Source organism: Ursus americanus, chromosome 2 (assembly GCF_024610735.1).
Source record: "Ursus americanus isolate L20-20 chromosome 2, mUrsAme1.1.p, whole genome shotgun sequence".
In the NCBI taxonomy this organism is placed as follows: Eukaryota; Metazoa; Chordata; class Mammalia; order Carnivora; family Ursidae; genus Ursus; species Ursus americanus.
In genome coordinates, this window is record NC_142128.1 from 23560298 (window position 1) to 23584906 (window position 24609).

Consider the following 24609-nt stretch of genomic DNA (forward strand, 5'->3'; position numbering starts at 1 on the left):
CACTTGGAGACTAAGAACCATCCTGCTCAAGAATGATTTGATAAACCAGGAAATAAAAAATTAATTTAAACAATTTATGGAGACCAATGAGAATGAAAACACAATGGTCCAAAACCTATGGGACACTGCAAGGCACTCCTAAGGGGAAAACACATAGCCATCCAAGCCTCACTCAAAAGAATAGAAAAATCTAAAAGGCAGTTTTTATATTCTCACCTCAGGAAGCTGGAACAGCAACAGAGGAACAGGCCTAATCCATGCACGAGAAAGCAGTTGATCAAGATTAGAGCAGAGATCAATGAATTAGAAACCAGGAGCACAGTAGAGCAGATCAACAGAACTAGAAGCTGGTTCTTTGAAAGAATAAATAAAATTGACAAACCACTGGCAAGACTTATCCAAAAGAATAGAGAAATGACCCAAATTAATAAAATTATGAATGAAAAGGGAGAGGTCACAACCAACACCAATGAAATTGGAAGGATTATTAGAAACTTTTATCAACAGCTATATGCCAATAAATTAAGCAACCTGGAGGAGATGGAGGCCTTCCTGGAAACCTATAAACTACCAAGACTGAAACAGGAAGAAATTGATTTCTTAAACAGACCAATTAAATATGTAGAGATTGAAACAGTGATTAAAAACCTTCCAAAAACAAAACGCCCAGGCCTGATGGTTTTCCCGGGGAATTCTACCAAACATTCAAAGAAGAAAAAATACCTATTCTCCTGAAGCTGTTTCAAAAAATAGAAACAGAAGGAAAGCTACCAAACTCATTCTATGAGGCCAATATTACCTTGATCCCCAAACCAGGCAAAGACCCCATCAAAAAGGAGGACTACAGACCTATTTCCCTAATGAATATGGATGCCAAAATTCTCAACAAGATCCTTGCTAATAGGATCCAACAGTACATTAAAAGGATTATCCATCATGACCAAGTGGGATTCATCCCTGGGATGCAAGGGTGGTTGAACATTTGCAAATCTATCAGTGTGATAGATTTTATCAACAAGAAAAAAGCGAAGAATCATATGATCCTCTCAATAGATGCAGAAAAAGCATTTGACAAAATACAGCATCCTTTCCCGATTAAAACCTTTCAGAGTGTAGGGATAGAGGGTACACTCCTCAATCTCATAAAAACCATCTATGAAAAGACTACGGTGAATAGCATTCTCAATGGGGAAAAGCTGGAAGCCTTTCCCTTAAGATCAGGAACACAACAAGGATGCCCACTCTCGCCACTATTATTCAACATAGTACTAGAAGTCCTTGCAACAGCAATCAGACAACAAAAAGGGATCAAAGGTATCCAAATTGGCAAAGAAGAAGTCAAACTGTCTCTCTTCGCAGATGACATGATACTTTATATGGAAAACCCAAAAGAATCTACTCCCAAACTACTAGACGTTATAGAGCAATTCAGTAATGTGGGGGGATACAAAATCAATGCTTAGAAATCAGTTGCATTTCTATACATAAACAATGAGACTGAAGAAAGAGAAATTAGGGAATCCATCCCATTTACAATAGCACCAAAAAGCATACGTTACCTTGGAATTAACTTAACCAGAGACGTAAAGGACCTATATTCTAGAAACTATAAGTCACTCTTGAAAGACATTGAAGAAGACACAAAAGATGGAAAAATATTCCATGCTCATGGATTGGAACAATTAACATAGTTAAAATGTCCATGCCACCCAGAGCAATCTACACTTTCAATGCTATCCTGATCAAAATACCAATGACATTTTTCAAAGAACTGAAACAAACAATCCTTAAATTTGTGTGGAACCAGAAAAGGCCCCGAATCACCAAGGAATTGTTGAAAAGGAAAAACAAAGCTGGGGGCATCACAATGCCGGATTTCAAGCTGTACTACAAAGCTGTGAGCAGAAAGACAGCATGGTACTGGCACAAAAACAGGCACATAGACCAATGGAATAGAATAGAGAACCCAGAAATGGACCCTCGGCTCTTTGGGCAACTAATCTTTGACCAAGCAGGAAAAAACATCCAGTGGAAAAAAGACAGTCTCTTTAATAAATGGTGCTGGGAAAGTTGGACAGCTACATGCAAAAGAATGAAACTTGACCACTCTCTCACACCACACAGAAAGATAAACTCTAAATGGATGAAAGACCTCAATGTGAGACAGGAATCCATCAAAACCCTAGAGGAGACCACAGGTAGCAACCTCTACGACATCGGCCACAGCAACCTTTTTCATGACACATCTCCAAAGGCAAGAGAAACAAAAGATAAAATGAACTTGTGGGGCTTCATCAAGATAAAAAGCTTCTGCACAGCCAAGGAAACAGTAAAAAAAAAACTAAGAGGCAGCCCACGGAATGGGAGAAGATATTTGCAAATGATAGTACAGATAAAAGACTGGTATCCATGATCTACGAAGAACTTCTCAAACTCAATACACGAGAAACAAATAAACAAATCATAAAATGGGCAGAAGATACGAACAGACACTTTTCCAACGATGACATACAAATGGCTAACAAACACACGAAAAAATGTTCAAAATCCTTAGCCATCAGGGAAATTCAAATCAAAACCACACTAAGATTCCACCTTACGCCAGTTAGAATGGCAAAAATTGACAAGGCAAGAAACAACAATTGCTGGAGAGGATGTGGAGAAAGGGGATCCCTCCTACATTGTTGGTGGGAATGCGAGCTGGTACAGCCACTCTGGAAAACTGTGGAGGTCCCTTAAAAAGTTAAAAATTGAGGGGCGCCTGGGTGGCACAGTGGTTGCGCGTCTGCCTTCGGCTCAGAGCGTGATCCCGGCGTTGTGAGATCGATCCCCACAGCAGGCTCCTCCGCTGTGAGCCTGCTTCTTCCTCTCCCACTCCCCCTGCTTGTGTTCCCTCTCTCGCTGGCTGTCTCTATCTCTGTCAAATAAATAAATAAAATCTTTAAAAAAAAAAAAAGTTAAAAATTGAGCTACCCTATGACCTAGCCATTGTACTACTGGGTATTTACCCCAAAGAGAGAGCCGTAGTGAAGAGAAGGGCCATATGCACCCCAATGTTCATAGCAGCATTGTCCACAATAGCTAAATCGTGGAAGGAGCCGAGATGCCCTTCAATAGATGACTGGATTAAGACGTTGTGGTCCATATATACAATGGAATATTACTCAGCTATCAAAAAGAACGATTTCTCAACATTTGCTGAAACATGGACGGCACTGGAGGAGATAAAGCTAAGTGAAATAAGTCAAGCAGAGAAAGACAATTATCATATGATTTCTCTCATCTATGGAACATAAGAACTAGGAAGACTGGTAGGAGAAGAAAGGGATAAAGAAAGGGGGGTAATCAGAAGGGGGAATGAAGCATGAGAGACTATGGACTCTGAGAAACAAACTGAGGGCTTTAGAGGGGAGGGGGTGGGGGAATGGGCTAGGCTGGTGATGGGTAGTAAGGAGGGCATGTATTGCATGTTGCAGTGGGTGTTATACGCAACTAATGAATCATCGAACTTTACATCAAAAAATCAGGGATGTATGGTGACTAACATAATAAAAAATATTAAAAAATAATAAAAATTAAAAATTAAAAAAAATTTTTTTTAAATAAAACAATGTCAACATTTCCCCTTCATTCCTGAAGGATATAGAATTTTCTATCTATATAGAATTTCCTACGTGTATAGAAATTTGAATTGGCAGCTTTTTTATTTCAGCACTTGAAAATTATGTTGTGCTACTTGCTCTGGTCTTCACGGTTTCTGATGAGAAATCTATAAATTAGAGGAATTGTTTCTCTAATTTTTTCTGTATCTACCCTCAAGATGTTTTTCTTTTTTTTTCATAATAATATTTTTATTATGTTATTCACCATACAGTACATCTCTGGTTTTTGGTGTAAAGTTCGATGATCCATTAGTTGCATTATTCTTAACTTTAGCTTTCAAGGTTTGATGGTGATGTATCTTGGCATGACTTCTTTGGTTTTAACGTATTTGGAGTTTATTCAGTTTCTTGAATCTGTAGGTTTATATCTTTTTTATGTTTATTTTTTATTATGTCCCTTTAAATTGAGATATAATTAACATATAAACATTATATTAGTTTTGAGTATATAACATAATGATTCGATATTTGTACTTTTTTTCTTGTGATGAGAACTTTTAAGATACACTCTTTTAGCAACTTGCAAATATACAATACAGTATTAACTATAGTCACCATGCTGTATGTTACATCTCCATCACTTATTTATTATATAACTGGTAGTTTGTACCCTTTGATCCCCTTCATCCATTTCACCCATCCCCAATTCCCTGTCTCTGGCAACCACCAATCTGTTCTCTAGGAGTTCAGTTTTTCTGTTTAGATTCCACATATAAGTGAGGTCATATGGTATTTTTATTTCTCTGTCTGTCTTATTTTACTTAGCATAATGCCCTCAAAGTCTATCCATGCTGTCGCAAATGGCAAGATTTCCTTCTTTTTATGACTAATATTCCATTGTGTATATGTGTGTGTATTTATATATATGCATACATGTGTATATATGTATGTATATATGCATATGTGCACAAGTATATATCACATTTTCTTTATCCATTCATCCATGGAGATTCTATCCCATGAGAAAATGCATTATGCATAAAATTTTGAATCTTAGCTCTAACTTGTACAAGTTGTATGACAGAGCAAGTTATTCAATTTTGTATAACCTTTAGATTCCTCAAAGTGGGTATAACAACACATAACTTGATGGTTGTTGTGAAGGCTCAAAATAATATAGGTTGAGCTATTTACATTCAATAAGTAATAGGCCAGTGGTATCTGATGAGCCTTAGGGAGTCCCAGATACTCACTTGCTTTACTACAATTTATGAAGGCAGGAACGTTTGCTGAGGAACATAGTATCTTTGTCTCTTGGTTATCATAATATTTGGTGATGCTCATCCCAAAGTTATGTATGGGTAACACCATCAGTAAATTAAGTAGAAGGCTTTCAGAATCAGGTCCTTTGTGATTAAAAAGATAACATTAGCATACTTTACACAAAGTGAATTGCCCCAGGAAAACAAAACCTCCCCAATCAAATTAAACAGAAAAAATTAAAAGCCATATTATTATCCTCACAAAACTCTCATTTTTTCCCACTAAGTATATCTTTTGTAGCATAGTTTATGTTGATAATTACAGCACTGGAAAATCCTCGGCAAAGTTGATACCCATATAACCTGCCTTCAAGTGTCACCTGATGTGAACACGAAATGCATACCGATAATTTCTCATTTTTCTTATCTTACATGATGAATAAAGAAACAAAGTTGTGGAAGGAAATTTAACGCATGACAACAGTGGGAAAGAGATAAATATTTTATCAGTTGAAAGGAGACACATCTTCAGAGAACCAAGCTTAACGCTCACTGAGGTTCCCTTAAATATTAAATTAATATGTATAATAGTTGAATATTTATGAAGGAATATGAAACATGATTACAGGTTAAGGTTACAAATGGTCATTGAAGGACTTCAAGACTGAGCTCAGATTATTGGTAATAAAGATAAAATTGTACGTCTGAGCAAAAAACATATTTGTAAGACACCTTGACAAAAGAGAGGGGTGGCCAACTAAGGATAACAGGGAATGAGTGAAGTTCCTAAGATATAAATTTTCTAAGTGGTAAAGTCATACCAAGCCTGCCCCAAAGAGGGTAACAATTGGTGTATATGCAAATAATCTAGTATCCAGAAAGAATTCTGGACGTTCATTGGCCACCTGAGTAGATGCCAAAAATACTCAAAGGAGCTAATGTTATATTTAGCCTTTCTCCATAGAATACATAAGTATCTTCTTTTCTTTTTTAAAGATTTTTATTTATTTATATTTATTTGAGAGAGAGAGAGAGAGAGAGAGAAAGAGAGGAAGCAGGGAGAGCAGCAGAGGGAGAAGTAGGCTCTCCACTAAGCAGGGAGCCCGACTTGGGGCTCCATCCCACAGGACCTGAGCTAAAGGCAGACACTTATCCAACTGAGCCACCCGAAGTGCCCCCATAAATATCTTCTTACCCCTGAGGAGTAGAGGAAGATCTTCCTACACAAAGAAAAGTAATATGCTAATGTAACTGGTTTTGACTCAGTTTTGTTACATAACAAAAATAAAATTCAATTTATGCAATTAATAAATTTTTTAATTAAAAAAAAGTAATATGATTCCTTAGCTGACAAACTGTTGAAGGATACCATATGAATGGGGTGTGGAGGGGTATAAAAACTGAGAAAATATGTGTTGTAAATGCATGAGTAAAAATACTTATCTTCCAGTGCAACATATGTACAGACCAATATGAGTAGAATACCGATCAACTAAACTAGATACAATCATAAACAGTGTGGCCATCTCCTGCGTAATGACTGAATACTGACCCTCTCTGTAGGATCTAGAGAAAAGCAGAATTACTATCTGCTGTTTTGGTTTGCCTCTCTATATATTCTCCATATCTCTGATAACAGTTTTCTGATTTTCACATCATCTCTGAATAATGAGTTCAGTTTCTTCTTTTCTAATCTCACATCCTTTATTTCATCTGTTATTACATTGACCATGACCTTAGGTGTAAGGTTGATATTAAAGGGAATGTTTAAAATGATTCAGCTCATGTTGATCATGATGATATCATAAATGCCCTTTATTAAGGTACAGAAGTTTCTTCCTAGTTATTAAAAAATGCTATAATGGGGCACCTGGGTGGCTCAGTTAGTTAAGCATCCACCTTTGGCTCAGGTCATTATCCCAGGGTCCTGAGATCAAGCCCTGCATGTTGGGCTCCCCGCTCAGTGGGGAGTCTGCCTCTCCCTCTCCCCCTCCCCCTGGCTTCTGCTCTCACTCACTCTCTCTCAAATAAATAAATAAAATCTTTTTTAAAATGCTATAATGAATCATTGTTGGATGTTTTTGAATGATTTTTGCAAATACCAAGGTTTCCCCCCATTAATGTATTAAATGTGGTGAATTACATTAATAGACTTTCTGAGTCTATTATTACTCCAATAAATCTACCCTGCATTACAGGAAAAATACAGTTTGGCCATAATGAAGAACCTTTTCTATACTTTGCTGTATTTAGTTTGCAATATTCTCTTCAGAATTTTTGCATCTTGGGGCACCTGGGTGGCTCAGTCGGTTAAGCGTCTGACTCTTGGTTTCAGCTCAGGTCATGATCTCATGGTGGTGGGATCAAGCCCCACATTGAGCTCCATGCTCAGCAGGGAGTCTGCATGAGACTCTCTCCCTCTGCCCCTCCCCCACTCCCTCTCTCTTAAATCTTTTTTTTAAAAGATTTTATTTATTTATTTATTTGACACAGAGACAGTCAGTGAGAGAGACAGCCAGTGAGAGAGAGACAAGCAGGGGGACTGGGAGAGGAAGAAGCAGGCTCCCAGCGGAGAAGCCTGACGTGGAACTCGATCCCAGAACGCCAGGATCACGCCCTGAGCCGAAGGCAGAGGCTTAACGACTGAGCCACCCAGGCGCCCCTTAAATAAATCTTTTAGAATGAGAGGCTGTTTTTTGCCCCCTAATCTCTAGGATTTGTATTAGATTAGAATTCTATTTTATTGCATGTTTCATAACTTACTAATACAGCAGTATGGGCCTATGTTTTCTTTGTAGAAAGATTTTTAGCCAATGATTTAATTTCTTGAATGGCTTATAGGACCATTTACATTTTGAAAATTCTTCTTGAGAACATGTTGGGAAGTCCTTTTCTTTCTTTCTTTTTTATGGTCATGCAGCACGTTTTTTTTTTTAATTTTTTATGATGTTATGTTAGTCACCATACAGTACATCATTAGTTTTTGATGTAGTGTTCCACGATTCATTGTTTGCATAAGACACCCAGTGCTCCATGCAATATGTGCCCTCCTTAATACCCACCACTGGGCTAGCCCATACCCCTACCGCCCTCCCCTCTGAAACCCTCAGTTTGTTTCCCAGAGTCCATAGTTTCTCATGGTTTATTCCCCCTCTGTTTACCACCCCCCTTCATTTTCTTTCTTTTTATTATTATTATGTTATGTTAGTCACCATACAGTACATCATTAGTTTTTGATGTACTGTTCCATGATTCATTTTTTGCATGTAACACCCAGTGCTCCATGCAATACATACCCTCCTTAATACCCAACACCAGACTAACCCATTCCCCCACTCCTCCCCTGTGAAACCCTCAGTTTGTTTCCCATAGTCCATACTATCTCATGGTTCGTCTCCCCCTCTGATTCTCCCCCCTTCAGTTTTCTCTTCCTTCTCCTAATGTCCTCCATGCTATTCCTTATGTTCCACATATAAGTGAAACTATATAATTGTCTTTCTATGCTTGACTTATTTCACTTAGCATAATCCCCTGCAGTTCCGTCCATGTCAATGCAAATGGTGGGTATTCATCCTTTCTGATGGCTGAGTAATATTCCATTGTATATATGGACCACATCTTTACCCATTTGTCTGTGGAAGGGCATCCTGGCTCCTTCCACAGTTTGGCTATTGTGGACATTACTGCTATGAGCACTGGGATGCATGTGCCCCTTCTTTTCACTACGTCTGTATCTTTGGGTAAATATCCAGTAGTGCAATTCCTGGGTCATAGGGTAGCTCTATTTTTCGCATCTTGAGGAACCTCCATACTGTTTTCCAGAGTAGCTATACCAGCTTGCATTCCCACCAATAATGTAAGAGGGTTCCCCTTTCTCCACATCTTCTCCAACATTTGTTGTTTCCTGTTTTGTCAATTTTTGCCATTCTAACTGGTGTGAAGTGGTATCTCAATGTGGTTTTTATTTGAATTTCCCTGATGGCTAATGATATTGAACATTTTTTCATGTCTCTGTTAGCCATTTCTATGTCTTCTTTGGAGAAGTGTCTGTTCATGTCTTCTGCCCATTTTTGACTAGAGTGTTTTTTGGGTGTCAAGTTTGAGAAGTTCTTTACAGATCTTTGATATCAGTGTCATTTGTAATATATATAGTGTCATTTGCAAATATCTTCTTTATAGTGTCATTTGCAAATATCTTCTCCCATTCTGTGGGCTGCTTCTTAGTTTTGTTGACTGTTTACTTTGCTGTGCAGAAGCTTTTCATCTTGATGAAGTCCCAGAAGTTCATTTTTGCTTTTGTTTCCCTTGCCTTTAGAGATGTGTCATGAAAGAAATTGCTGTGGCTGATGTCAAAGAGGTTACTGCCTATGTTCTCCTCTAGGATTTTGACGATTCCTATCTCACATTGAGGTTTTTCATCCACTTTGAGTTTATCTTTGTGTATGGTGTAAGAGAATGGCCCAGTTTCATTCTTCTGTATAGGTTTCACCTTACACCAGTTAGAATGGCAAAAATTAACAAGGCAGGAAACAGCAAATGTTGGAGAGGATGTGGAGAAAGTAGAACCCTCTTACACTGTTGGTGGGAATGCAAGCTGGTACAGCCACTTTGGAAAACAGTATGGAGGTTCCTCAAGATGTGAAAAATAGAGCTACCCTATGACCCAGCAATTGCACTACTGGGTATTTACCCCAAAGATACAGATGTAGTGAAAAGAAGGAGCACATGCGCTCCAATGTTCATAGCAGCAATGTCCATAATAGCCAAACTGTGGAAGGAACTGAGATGTCCTTCAAGAGATGAATGGATAAAGAAGATGTGGTTCATATATACGATGGAAAATTACTCAGCCATCAGAAAGGATGAATACCCACCATTTGCATCGACATGGGTGGAACTGGAGGGGATTATGCTAAGTGAAATAAGTCAAGCTGAGAAAGACAATTATCATATGGTTTCACTCATTTGTGGAACAAAAGGAATAGCATGGAGGACCATAGGGGAAAACTGAAGGGGGGTAGAATCAGAGAGGCAGACAAACTATGAAAGACTATGAATTCTGGGAAACAAACTGAGAGTTTCAGAGAAGGGGGATGGAGAGATGGGGTAGCAGGTGATGGGTATTAAGGAGAGCACGCATTGTGGTGAACACTGGGTTTTATATGCAACTAATGAATCATTAAACACTACATCAAAAACTAATGATGTACTATATGGTGGCTAACTGAACATAATAAAAATAAAATAAAATAAAAGACCTCCAAGAGGGATGCAGGCTTGCAGTCAGCTTGATTTTAGCTCAATGAGCCTTGTGATAGACTTCTGATCTACAGAGCTGTAGGATGATACATTTGTATAATTTATTAAGTTAGTAGCAATTTGCTACTGCAGCAATAGAAAAATAACACAGATTCTAATTGACAGCAATGTGACAAACTCAGTAAACAAGCACCAGAGTATAAATCTTTCTACATGTTTCTTAGTCTAATATTTAGAGATCAATTCTTCCTCATGTGGCTTAATATTGCTCATTGAAGAGGTGTGCAATGAGTTAAAATAGGTTTCCAACTAAATAAGGGAATTCTTTTGTTGGGAGGGCAAGGTTTAAGGTCAGTAAGTGGGTTAGAAGCCTATCCTCAGTCTCTGCAAGACCCTGTATGGCTGAATTACTTAAAATAATGTTTACTAAGGAGGGCATGTATTGCATGGTGCACTGGGTGTTATAAGCAAGTAATGAATCATGGAACTTTACATCAAAAACCAGGGATGTACTGTATGGTGACTAACATAATATAATAAAAAATATTATAAGAAAAAGAATTAGAAGGCTCAGTACAGTACAATAAAAGATTTTGAGAGAAAGAGGACACATTCCCGTAACTTCTACTACAGTATATTGTTTTAACTGTTCTGTTATTAGTTATTATTAACCTCTTACTCTTCCTAATTTGTCTATTAAACATTTTTAAAGAAAAAAATAAAACTCAATAAAAAAAATAATGTTTACGGGGTCATTTAATAAAGGAGTAGCAGTATCTGTGTTCTAAGAAATTTTTCTTTGCCATCATTGCCAGTCCAATAAATCTCTCCATAATCTCAAAGTCAAAGATGGAAAATGAAAGAATAAATATTGTACAGAGCCTGGGCTAATGGCCTGAAGGACTGGGCTAGTGAAAATGTAAGTGTCTTAGTTTGTTTTGCATTGTACCCAACATAATGCCAAAATATTTGTGACACTTAATAAAAGGTTATTAGCTTACAGGTAGTGTAAGTTTTCCCAGAAACCCAGAACCAAATAACTTTGTAACATTCTTATCTTCAAAACCATGTTTCTTTGTTTATGGGGGACATGGTGTGATGTCCTTACCTGATGTTGTGGTTATTATTACATCCATTGCTACACTGAAAACTCCTACACAGTAGTTTAACATAACGAGCTTGATGTAGGCACTGGTGTGACTAGAAAAAAGAAAACTTATCAGGTACGTGAAGGGAATGACAGACCAGCCAAACAGCATGAAGATGACCAGTGTGTCCAGAAACCGGTAATTCTTGGTCAGTGCATCCAATCCAGATGATAGGAACACCACCTGAGACAGAGAGTACACAAGTCAAAAAGTGGAGAAAACTATGCAAGGCCTAAGAATTCAGTCTAATAACTTAGAAAAGGGGGAAAAAATCTTCCTTTGTTAGAACACATACGTATTTATTCATCAAATAATTTTGTCTGTGAGCGTGGCTCTGAGGTTCTTCCACTTCTCCCTCAAGTGAGCACATCCCCTCTATTTGCCTTTCTACTTGTTTTCATCTACTTGAAACCGTTTCATTTTGTTCTTGCACAAGATCAAAGTATATTCTTTCTTCTCCTTCTTCCAACCCCAAATAAGCCAATTCTCAATATTTCCAGAAATGAGATCACCTAGTAGAAAAACTTTCTTTTCTTTCTTTTTTTTTTTTTTTTAAGATTTACTTTCTGGCAGCTGTAGACTGTAATGCTAAGGCCCTACCTTTCATGTCTCTCCACTTTTAAGATTCTGTCTGTTGACTCTACTCTGTTTTCCTACTCCTCCTTTCCTCATGTCAGCCACTCAGTTGAGAAGCACACAGGGCAACTCAAAGTTAGAGGGGATCTAAGTAAGGGAACAGAGAACCTGTAGAGTTGTTATAGAAAATAAATTTCCAGAAATCGACATCTTACAAGTTGTTAAGACTGTGGTTTCTCCAAGTATTCCAAAATTATTAATTTTGAGCTATTAAATGATTATGTAGCAAGATCCTTGAGAAGTGGATGGTAGGTTTAAGCTGAGAATAGGTACTAGTGACTGAAAGCAGATTCTCAGTGGTAGTAGAAAAAGCAACAAAAAATAAACATAATATAGATGAAAATATTTGGGTATTACGGGCATGGCTACTTTGCTTCTGTCATCATAGACTTTCAGTCTCAAGATAAACGCAGTGCATGTAAATACTTACTTTGATAGAATTTGGGGTGACCTAGGTATTTTTGTGTTGAAAGAGTTATAATGTTTAGGGATTTCAATGATAAAATATACATTTTGGGTAGGAAGACTCAACATTGTAAAAATGTAGATATTCCCCAAATCAGTCTATAAACAAAAATGTCAATAAGATATTTAGTTGAATATTTTAAATTTTATTTTGAAATGTAACACATTCAAAAATGCACAAAATATACATGAACAGATCACTGAATTATTACAAAAAGCACTGCTGTGAAATTACCAAAGATACCAATGCCACTCAAGGTACAACATCTCCCTCCTCTGTGAAGATAAACACTATCCTGACCTTTATGATAATTACTTTCCCTCTTTTCTTTGAAGTTTTAACAAAAACATCCTTAAATACTACTTGTATTTTTCAACTATACATGGAATTATATAGTATGTACTTCTTCTTACCTGGCTTCTTTTGCTAACATTGTATTTGTGAAATTCATCCCCACCATTCCTAGTGTGGTAGTTCATTTTCAGTGCTTTTTAGTATTCCTGCATATTACTGTATCACTTTTACTTATCTGTTATATTTGATAAATATTTGAGTTGTTTGCCATGTTTATTGTTTATTATTATGAATAACATTCTTGAGAACCTTCTTGTACGTGTCTCTTGCTGTACATATATATGCATTAGAGAGATGTGTACATATATATATATATTCACAAACCTTCAAAGTTTTAGAAGAAAATACCAATTGTTTACCAAAGTAACTGGACCAATTTATGTTCCCATCAATAGGAATTGCAGCTTCCCCTGCATTAAATTCTTATCCATAAAGCACGCTTTTGAGCTCCCGTTCTTGCTCTCTCTCATCCTCTCCCTCCCTCCTCTCTCTTTCCTCCATGTGTGGACACAGTGAGAAGAGAGTCATCTGCAAACCAGGAAGAGAGCCCTCATTGGAAAACCAAATCAAATGGCCCCTTGATCTTGGACTTCCTAGCCTTTGGAACTGTGAAAAAATACATTTCTGCTATGTAATCCACCATATCTATTTTGTTATAGCAGTCAGAGCTGACTAAGCCAACTGGCTTTTGCATTTTCTTTACTGGAGAACTTTACATTACTTGAGTTACTGTCCCGCATTCTTTCATTTCAACCTGGAGGAACCCCTTAGCATTTCTCGTGGGGTAGGTTTAGTGGTAATTAACTTCCTCGGCTTATTTAAGACAGTTGTTTTAAAGTCTTTGTCTAGCAGCTCCACTGTTTGTACTTCTTCAGGGATGGTTGCTGTCATTTAATTTTCTTCCTTTGAATAGACCATGCTTTCCTGTTTATTTGTAGGCCTTATGATGTTGTTGTAGAAACTTGGGTATTTAAAATATCAGCCACCTCTTCCAATCCCTGCAGACTGATTCTGTGTCAGGGCAGTTCATCACTAATTAGTGGGGCTTGTTCTGAGACTAGGGATCACTCCTAACCCATCAAGATTAAAGTCTTCTCATGTTTTTGTGAACATGTGTACTATCTTGGCCTACATATTGCTTTCTGGATTCCCTCCCCTACATATAGAGCTGCTTTGAAATGTCCTAATTTCCCAGGGCTTTACAGTAGGCTCTCCCTGAAGCCTTAATAACGTCTCAACTCGTAATTTCTTCCTCCAGGCATCTTCAGGTCTGTGGTACCCCTGCAGGTTCACAACCATATCTCACTGGCCCTTCCCATAGGATAGAAGGATGGCTCTGGAGATGCCAGATGTAGAAAAGATAAAGAAAGTGACAAGTATTAAACAGACCACAAACATTCTCCTGACTTTGCTTTCAATAATAAGAGTTTCAATGATTCTTCATTATCTATTCAATATTCAAATGGTCAAATGCTTGCACACATGCACAAAATTTGAATGGTCCGTGGCACAAAAACATTTTGACCAGTCAGCTCAAGAACTCTATTAATAATCCACACAAACCTCACACCTTTTAATTTAGTATCACTGAGAAAATACAGTCCACCAGGAAATACAAATTAAAACCACAATGGGATACCACCTCACATGGGTCAGAATACCATTGAAGAACAGATAACCCTTGTGCACTGTTGGTGGGAATGCAAACTGGGCAGCCACTGTGGAAGACAGTATGGAGGTTCCTCAAAACATTGAAAATAGAAATGCCATATGATCCAGTGATTCCACTACTATTCCTGCTCTTGAGGGATTCAGATGACTAGAGGTAGGAGAAAAGTATAAACATCTTTGCCTTTGTTTAATATGGGACTGGTGTTCTAGTATGACAGGTCGTATCCTTCCATATTTGTGGAAGCCTTGGGGCAAATACATATTAGAGAGCATGCATGTCCAGAAGGTAGCTTAAGAGACACATTCTTGTTTCTTCAAACAAGAACATTTTGTTTTAAAAGAAGAACATAAAGGAAAAGATTTCCACTGAGGCATATTCCACAATGTATTCCTTGACATAATGAGCCAAATTATTTCTTTCTTTCTTGAGAGATTTAGATTTAGGTTAGCATTAGCCGACTAGAATTTTCTGGGATATACCAGAAAATAAGCCCCACAAAAGATTTTGTCTAACACTCACCATTAGTAAGCAGCAGGCGATGAAGAAGATGATGAAGTCCCATAGCAGAGCAGAGAGCCAGAAATTAATGGGAGAGACCCCACTCACAAACTGGATGTGCTTTGCCTTAGTGATTCTCTCAGTCACGGTCAGAAGACAAAAGCCACTGACAAAAATACTCACACCAAAAAACAAATTCAAGGCTACCTGCATTCCTGTCATTGTTCTACAAAGGAATGAATAAAGAGGACACATTGGTAAGATAACAAAGTGGAAAATATTAGTTTCTAAAAATAAGTTTTTATTATAAATTATATTTATATTATTTATTTTATTATATTAACTTTTAAAATTAACTTTTTATTAAGAATGTGTTCAGATAGGGAAGAAGGACTATATTTAAATACCAAGCTCAATCCCATAAAAAAGCATACATACCTGCTCTCAAGTTTTTTAGAAACAATATTTTGAGGCTGAGGTTTGTTGGAGACTGTAATTGAAGCATCAGGGCCAGAAAGTGCCATAAAAATAATATTGTCTAATACTTCCAGGGATAATGGTGGTGAGTGGTAAGCCTTGTTGTTGAACCAAAGGGTAACTACCCTTTGGTTTCTATCAGCATGAAAGGAAAATGCAATAATGCATGAGTAAATGCATTCTTGACTTTTCGCCAAGTGTTCTGTTAAGTCACCTGGAATGAGAAAACAATACATGACCACAGGCTCAGCATGCAATACAGATCACTTAGTATGCATTTTTGGAGAGGGAGACCCCAAAAATTTCACTCGCCCAATATTTTTTCTATTTCCAGTGTCTCAGAACAGCTCTGACACATCTCGACCATTCAACTCAAGAACTCTATTCTATTAATAATCCACACAAACCTCACAACTTTTAGCTTAATTTCATTGAGAAAATATAGTCCCCCAGGAAATACAAATCAAAACCACAATGTGACACTACCTCGCATGGGTCAGAATAGCTGTTGATGAGGATGTGGAGAACAGATAACACTTGTACAGTGTTGGTGGGAATGCAAACTGGTTCAGCCACTGTGGAAAACAGTATGGAGGTTCCCCAAAACATTGAAAAGAAAAATACCATATGATTCAGTGATTCCACTACTGGGTACTGACCCAAAGAAAACGAAAACACTAATTTGAAAAGATATATACACCCCTATGTTTACTGCAGAATTATTTACAATAGTGAAATGATGGAAGCAACCCAAGTGTCCGGTGATAGATGAACAGATAAAGAATGGATATATATATATGTTAGATACACATACACATATTACTCAGCCATGAAAAAAGAATGCAATCTTGCCACTTAAACCAACATTACTATTGATATATCTGTGAGGTACAGACTTTTTATTTTTGTATAAACAACATAATATAGAAAAGGGACCATATTATGAATCAGGGAGTATTCATTTCTCCCTCTTCTGTCCCCTCTCCTCTTCTAAACTATGTGATCGTTGACTACTGTCCATCTAATGCTCCTATTATGGAGGAGGAAAAGGAATATGTGATTTAATGACAACTTTTATGCCACCCAGCCTATAATGTGTACGTTGTAAAATCAGGATAATGATAGAAGTAATAATCAACATTTCCCAGTGCATTTTCATCTCCCACAATGGAACCTAAAAGATAAAAGAAACAACCGGCCAAACTGCTCAGGCTCTATGCTAACCTAAACCAATACTGTCAACGAGGCAGCAGCTGAAGGAAATGCAAAGGAAACACCTGGAAGGAAATGATCAGCCTTGAAAGAGGACAAACTTGCTCCTTACAGATGGGATTTAGTGTAGTGAGTGAGTTAGTATTGTAGACTCCCACCAGGCAGTCCTAAAATCTAGTCCCTACTCTAATACATACTAGATGCATTATTTGGGGCAGCTTAGTTAACATCTCCAAGCCTCAAGCAAGTATGATTGTTATAGAAATCAAGACAATTGAAATATTTAGAAAAGTTCTTGCCAAAAGTAGTGTTCAGTACATGTAATCAATTATTATTACCACCTTCCAAATAAGTAAGTTCCGAGTAGCCTGCCCATAAAGTCTTCAACCTAACCTGTCTTAAAATATGGCTAATCTAGAGACTTGTGCGAAGACTTCCGGGATTTAGCACCACATTGTGAGCCTGGTTTTATGTGAGATTTTGTGCTAAATTTTACAAAACAAAATATTTTAGTACTTCAATTCATTCCCTAGAAGGCGTAGCAAATAGCTGGCAGACAAAGTGCCTCCATTAATAATTAACTTTTGTGGCCAGTCTCCTTGAAGGATGATTCTTGTCTCTGACTTGGCTGCCTTTATGAGATTGGTGAATACCAAGAAAGAAAAGAGCAATAGCTAAATATTCCAGTTAGGACCTCTCTTTGGAATTGATACAAGCAGGTTTTCATCTATTAGCTGTCTGTTTTCTTTTTGAAAGAGCCTTACCTTTCACTTCCTGAAGTTTTTGTTTCTTAGCCTTTAGCATGATCTCAAGAATTTTTGTTAAATTCTGAGAGAAATTAGAACGGTCATCATCTGAGAAAGGCACAATGGTTTGACCATATTGTTCCAAGTCCATTTCCCTGGAAGTTTCAACTCTAGTTCTTGAAATTTGCATTCCTCTCATGAGAAAATAAACAATGCCCAGAAGCCCCAGTATCTGCATCAACATCATATTCCAGTTGCGCCAAGAGAACATAGCCCTCTTTAAGAACATGGCATAGAACTGCTGGCAGTTAAGAGACCACTGACAAGAGGAGAGAAAGATGGCATTACAATGGCTCAAACCTTAATGAAATTCAACGACATTCATTTTCTGAGTCTTATGGTAGAAGATGATGTACACATTCTATAAATATATCCTTGAATAGAACACAGCCGCGGTTAGCACAGAGGTAACAAGTAAAACTTCCTTTCTGGGTAATATGTTGAGGCTTGGCTTCTAATAAAATTATACTGGAAAACTCAGAAGGATTATTTTTATCACTAACATATTCATAGCATCTCTGGGCAGAACAATATGACATCAGTCTTCGTCCATATTAAATGATGATCCTTCAATCCTATCTCTATTTGATAAGTGAAGCATTTCCATAATGTGCATATATAACAAGTTTCCATTGTTAGCTTTTAATCCATGTGATATTGGATAGTCAGGAAACAGAAAATGTATTTGTTTTTAATCTGAGCTCGGTCAGTTTTAAATTTTTTTTTATTATGTTCAGTTAGCCACTGTATAGTACATCGTTAGTTTTTGATGTAGTGTTCAATGATTCATTAGTTACGTATAACACCCAGTAAATTTATATTGAAATTGCAATAATGTGCTCAGCACTTTTTCTTCAACTTCTAAATTTAAAGCAATGTGTCTAATTGTTAACTTGAAAAATGTACCTAAATATACTATTTTATTTTTTCAGGCTTTTTGGTCCACGTATAGTTTATTATATATTTTTTCGGATTAACAATAAAACCTGTTGCTTTAGGGGCGCCTGGGTGGCACAGCGGTTAAGCGTCTGCCTTTGGCTCAGGGCGTGATCCCGGCGTTATGGGATCGAGCCCCACGTCAGGCTCCTCCGCTATGAGCCTGTTTCTTCCTCTCCCACTCCCCCTGCTTGTGTTCCCTCTCTCACTGGCTGTCTCTATCTCTGTCAAATAAATAAATAAAAATCTTAAAAAAAAAAACAAAAACCTGTTGCTTTAAATGTAGAGACTTCCCCTGAAAAGCTAGTCTGAATATTGAAGAAAAGCATATAGAGGGTATTACGTGGATATGTAACCAATAGTTTAACAATATGCTCACCCTGTACTTCCCAACATTCTTTGACACCCCATAATTCATCATGAAAAAAATATCCCTAATCAATCAACCATTATTATCTGAATGAAACAATCAGCATTTGGATGTTGTTACTGGCCAGAAATAAGGTAAAGTTTAGAAGGAAAATTTTTTCTCACATTGTCCTCAAAGTAGAAAAATATGCTTTCTGACTTTTACAAGATGGCTTATTAGATATATTTCTAGAATGAAAGAATATGCGAACGTAAGAATCAACTTTTCTAGACCGGTCTGCAAATCTTCCTTCATCTGCATCTTCGTAAGAGAGGGAAACAGGGAAGAGTGACACAGCAGGAGAAATGAGCAAGCAAGGAGAGGAGAAAAATCACAGTTTGCAACTGATTCATGCCAAACATTATGCAATTTGCATTTTACTAGTATTAACTCATTAAAGCACTCAAATGGAGAATGAAAGTGAAGCACAAATATGTTAAATATCTTGGCCAAGGTCCAATAGCCAGTAAGTGATAGAACAGGAATTCCAGTTCCAATTGGCTCAAAATTCTGCCCTCTGGTTGTACAACACCCACTCCGCTTCACAACTGGCTTGTCAGCCCCTCAGTGAAGGCATGTGTATGGGCAACTCTGAGAAATGCTGATCATCTCAGAATCTCTAATCTTGATTAGGGAAACTGTAAGGAATAGACAATCAGGGGACCAGTGAAATAAATTCTTGGCAATCCCATGAATTTTCCCACGCTAATGAGGGTACAGTTGGGGAATAGTCCATTAGGGATTGCTAATGCATTCCAATGCATAAATTTAAGTGGCTTTCATGCACTGGGTATTATACGCAACTGATAAATTATTGAACACTACATATGAAACTAAGTATGTACTGTATGGTGGTGAATTGAATTTAAATTTAAAGAAAAATTTTAAATGGCTTTTATATGTGTAAATAGTGATAACTTTTGTAAGGGCCTTTCTCCAACTCTGAATGAACTAACAATTTTAAAAAACTGAGATAAGTGACACAGAAATAACAATGCTGAGAGTAAAATCTGATTAACTATCATTTTTTAAAAGATTTTATTTATTTGACAGAGAAAGAGACAGACAGCGAAAGAGGGAACACAGGCAGGGGGAGCGGGAGAGGAAGAAGCAGGCTCCCAGAGGAGAAGCCCGATGTGGGGCTCGATCCCAGGACCCTGGGATCACGCCCTGAGCTGAAGGTAGATGCTTAATGACCAAGCCACCCAGGCGGCCCATGATTAATATCATATTTTAACTTTTGAATTAGAAAATTAATTGTATTGTTTTACAGGCTCTTCCTTACTTGGCCTTCCCTGGCTAAGAACGCCAAAGCCTCCTTTGAATTCAAACATTAAAATAAAATTTATCTTTTTATCCCATCCAAACATATACCACTAACATTACATTCTTAGTGAAGATGCTCACCCCAGTATTAAACCTAATATTAGAGGGTTCACTTGTGGTGGGAGAGTATGCTCTCTCAAAATTTCTGGGCGCATTCATATTCTGGTTCATGTTTTCTCTTCTGTTTTTGTCCTTTAGGGATGGGGTCTGGAGATCTTCATCCTCTCTACTGACCCTACACAGAAGAAAACATTCATTTTAACCAGAACAGTAGTTTCATTGCAAGATTTTCACAGTTGGTGGCAAAAATTTTTAAAAACAAACAGTTGTATAATGTTAACATTAATATTGGATAAAATAAACTGAACTTAATCAACTTAAAGGTGTAAGGGAGTATCTTTTTTATTTTTTTAAAAGATTTTATTTATTTATTTGACAGAGAGAGAGAGACAGGCAGTGAGAGAGGGAACACAAGCAGGGGGAGTGGGAGAGGAAGAAGCAGGCTCATAGCAGAGGAGCCTGATGTGGGGCTCGATCCCAGAACACTGGGATCATGCCCTGAGCCGAAGGCAGACACTTAACGATGGAGCCACCCAGGTGCCCCACGGCAGTACCTTTTTTTAGAAGAGAGAGTTATTAAATTTCTTTTATTTTAAGGAATGATACTAATTCTAGCAGGGTTTTATTTTTATAATGTTTCTAAGTGTGTGCCAGTCTAACAGATTTGTTTTCTCAATGTTGCTCCAGGCAATCTAAACACCTGTAATGGTTTACAGAGCATATGAGCACATAGTTCAGTTATCCTCCAAGAGTTCACGACTGTGGGAAAACAAACTTTTCTATTTAATTTTAATCTATGGGAGAAAATGATAAACAGAATCATAAAAATCATACTATAATGGGAGATCTGAGATCCACCTGTGAGCATTTTGAAACTGATGAAATCTCATAATTTGAGGAGATAAATTTTTCATTCTAAACCAATGAGCCAGCAAGACCTTTTAATACCTTTCTTTTACCAGACCACACACACAGAAAAGCATCAAGTACTGATTTGGTCTGACAGCAATGTTTTTTTTTTTTTAATTTATTTATTTAAATAAGTTTTATTTTGTTATATATGTCACCATACTGTAGTACATCCCCAGCTTTTGATGCAATGTTCCATGATTCATTATTTGCATATAACACCCAGTGTTTTAAATTCAAGGCAGTATTTAGTGCTGTGTCTGGTCACTGTGATACTACAGTAATAGATACCAGTGACGACAAGTACGGTTTTTACCTTGACTTTTTTCTCTAACTCCTTTATTAGGTTTTTATTAATTTTTATATACTTATAAGACATATTCAATGGGAAAAGTTTTTAAAGTTACAATAAACCAAAGGAAATGAATTCTCAAGATCTTATGACTCAGACAGATGTAAAAGATATTTATCTATATCTACATATGCACAGGCATGAATGTATGTATACACATACATAAAAAGCAAAAATCGGATTATGCTATAATATTACATTGTTATGCAACATGATTTTAAAATTATTTACATTCATTTTAGGTGCTGGAAAAATTAGACAGCCACATGCAGAAGAATGAAACTGGACCACTTTCTTACACCATACACAAAAATAAACTCCAAATGGATGAAAGACCTAAATGTGAGACAGGAATCCATCAAAATCCTGGAGGAGAACACAGGCAGCAACCTCTCTGACCTCAGCTACAGCAACTTCTTGCTAGACATGTCTCCAAAGACAAGGGAAACAAAAGCAAAAATGAACTACTGGAACTTCATCAGGATAAAAAGCTTTTGCACAGGTAAGGAAACAGTCAACAAAACTAAAAGGCAACCTATGGAATTGGAGAAGATATTTTCAAATGACTTATCAGATAAAGGGCTAGTATCCAAAACCAATAAAGAAATTATCAAATTCAACCCTCCCCGAAAAAAATTCAGTTAAGAAATGGCTTAGAAGACATGAAAAGCCATTTCTGCAAAGAAGACATACAAATAGCCAACAGACCCATGAAAAAATGCTCAATATCACTCAGTGTCAGGGAAATACAAATCAAAACCACTGTAAGAAACTACCTCACACCAGTCAGAAATTTGGCTAAAATGAACAACACAGGAAAAAACAGATGTTGATGGGGATGCAGAGAAAGAGGAACCCTCTTACACTGTTGGTGGGAATGTAAACTGATGCAGCCACCCTGGAAAACAGTATGGAGGTTCCTCAAAAAGTTAAAAATAGAACTACCCTACAACCCAGCAACTGCACTACTAGGTATTTATCCAAAAGATACAAATATAGTGATCTGAAGGGGCACATACACCCTAATATTTACAGCAGCAATGTCCACAATAGCCAAGATATGGAAACAACCCAGATGTCTATTGACAGATGAATGGATAAAGATGATGTGGTGTATATATACAATGGAATATTAGCCATTGGAATGAATGAATGAACTCTTGCCATTGGAACAATGTGGATAGAACTAGAGCATATTATGCTAAGTGAAATAAGTCAGCCAGAGAAAGACAAATTCCATAATTTAAGAAATAAAACAGATGAACATAGGGGAAGGGAATGAGAAATAAAATAAGATGAAAACAGAGAGGGAGGCAAACCACAAGAGACTCTTAACTCTAGGAAACAAACTGAGGGTTGCGGGAGGGGAGGTCAGTGGGAGGGATAGGGTAATTGGGTGATGGGCATTAAGGAGGGCACTTGATGTAATGAGCACTGAGTATTATATGCAACTGGTGAATTACTAAATTCTACCCCAGAAAGTAATAATACAGTATATGTTAACTAAACTGAATTTAAATTAAACATTTTTTAAATAAATACGATTATTTACATTCATTTTAGTATCTACATACAGCATCATTTCTAATGACTACTAAATTTCATTTTACGGTACAGGTGTGCCAATTTATTGGCCAATTGTTTAGATTGCTTTAACTTTTGCTTTGTTCCACATATGAGTGAAACCATATGATAATTGTCTTTCTCTGCTTGACTTACTTCACTTAGCATACTCCCCTCCAGTTCCATCCATGTCGATGTACTGGGTATTATACGTAACTAATGAATCATTGAACACTACATCAAAAACTAATGATGTACTATACAGTGGCTAACTGAACATAATAAAAAAAAGATTGCTTTAACTTTTTATTATTACAAACAATGCTGTGATAAACATGATTGCACACATATCGCTATTCACAAAGAATAAAATCGCAGATGCAGAATATTCAAGAAAACTTATCTTGTCAAATTGCCCTTCAGAAGGAGTGTACTAACATATCCATGTCCGTTTATAAGACCTTCCTACTTCTCCACGTATTTACCAGAATAGTATTTTTTTATAATTGGCTGTTTTATTTTTAATTCCTTTGAATTAATTTGACCATTTACAGTTATTCTTGTGTGAATTATTTTTTATCACTTGTCTAATTTCATATTGTGTTTTCATATTTTCCTTTTGGATTTAGAAGATATTCCTATGTATTAGAATTAATCTTTGTGATTTGGCTTTTAACTTTGATACATGAGATGTTTAGATTTTGTTTAGCCAAACATTTTCCTTTAAAGTTTCTGTACAGAAAAAGAGTAAATGTAAGAAAACACTCACTTCCCAAACTCAGGAAATTTTAACATTTTGTCAGTTTGAGCCAATCTTATATTACAAATAAATTTAAATCACCTTTGAACAAGATTGTCAATCCCATTTCCTTCCACCTCTTCCACCAAGTCAACTATGATGTTTTGTATGTAATCTTGTATGTACTTTTTAAATAAACTTTTAATGATAGCATAGGTTTAGATTTACAGAAAAGTATCAAACATAATACAGAAATTCTGTACACCCTTCACGCAGTTTCCCTATTGTTAACATCCTTCATTACTGTGGCACATTTGTCACGACTAAGAAACCAACGCTGGCAAACTGCTATTAATTAAACTCCACATTTTATTCACATTTCACTAGTTTTTCCCCTAAAGTCCATTTTCTGTTCCAGGATCCCATCCAGCATATGTTATATTTAGTCATTATGTCTCTTTAGTCTCCTCTGGTTTGTGAGAATTTCTTACACTTTCCTTGTTTTTCATAACCTTGGACATTCTGATCAGGTGTTTTCTATAATGTTCCTCAATTTGGGTTTGTCTTATGTTTTTCTCATGGTTAGAATGGGGTTATGGCTTTTTGGGAAGAATATCGCAGAGATGAAGTGCCCTCTTTCTCTTATATCGGGGGGGGATACATGATATTAACATGACATATCACTGTGATGGAACTATTACTTTGATTACCTGGCCAAGGTAGTATTACATGAGTCCATACTGATATGAATAGAGGACTGAACGAATAAATGGAGAAGAGAGACAAATCTACCTTGTAGAACTCCAGATAATGTTATAGGTACTATTTCCTCCAGGAGGTGTATGTATTCAATCCCTCCTCCCCTTGAGTATGATCTGTGTCAAATGATATGCTTCTAAAGAACGGAGAACAAAATAGGGAGA

General features: G+C 36.9%; 1 protein-coding gene across 1 annotated transcript in view; it reads right to left on the minus strand.

The window, feature by feature from the left end:
- The window catches only part of LOC123778824 (phospholipid-transporting ATPase ABCA3-like), a 142940-nt gene that overhangs the window by 28375 nt on the left and 89956 nt on the right, over positions 1-24609 (minus strand). The window contains exons 17-22 of the mRNA XM_087869913.1: positions 20145-20298; positions 17351-17651; positions 15336-15588; positions 14919-15123; positions 11232-11454; positions 4856-5008 (exon numbers count right to left, since the gene is read on the minus strand). Of these exons, the coding sequence (XP_087726039.1) occupies positions 4856-5008; positions 11232-11454; positions 14919-15123; positions 15336-15588; positions 17351-17651; positions 20145-20298 (1289 nt within the window). The remainder of the gene's footprint in view (positions 1-4855; positions 5009-11231; positions 11455-14918; positions 15124-15335; positions 15589-17350; positions 17652-20144; positions 20299-24609) is intronic.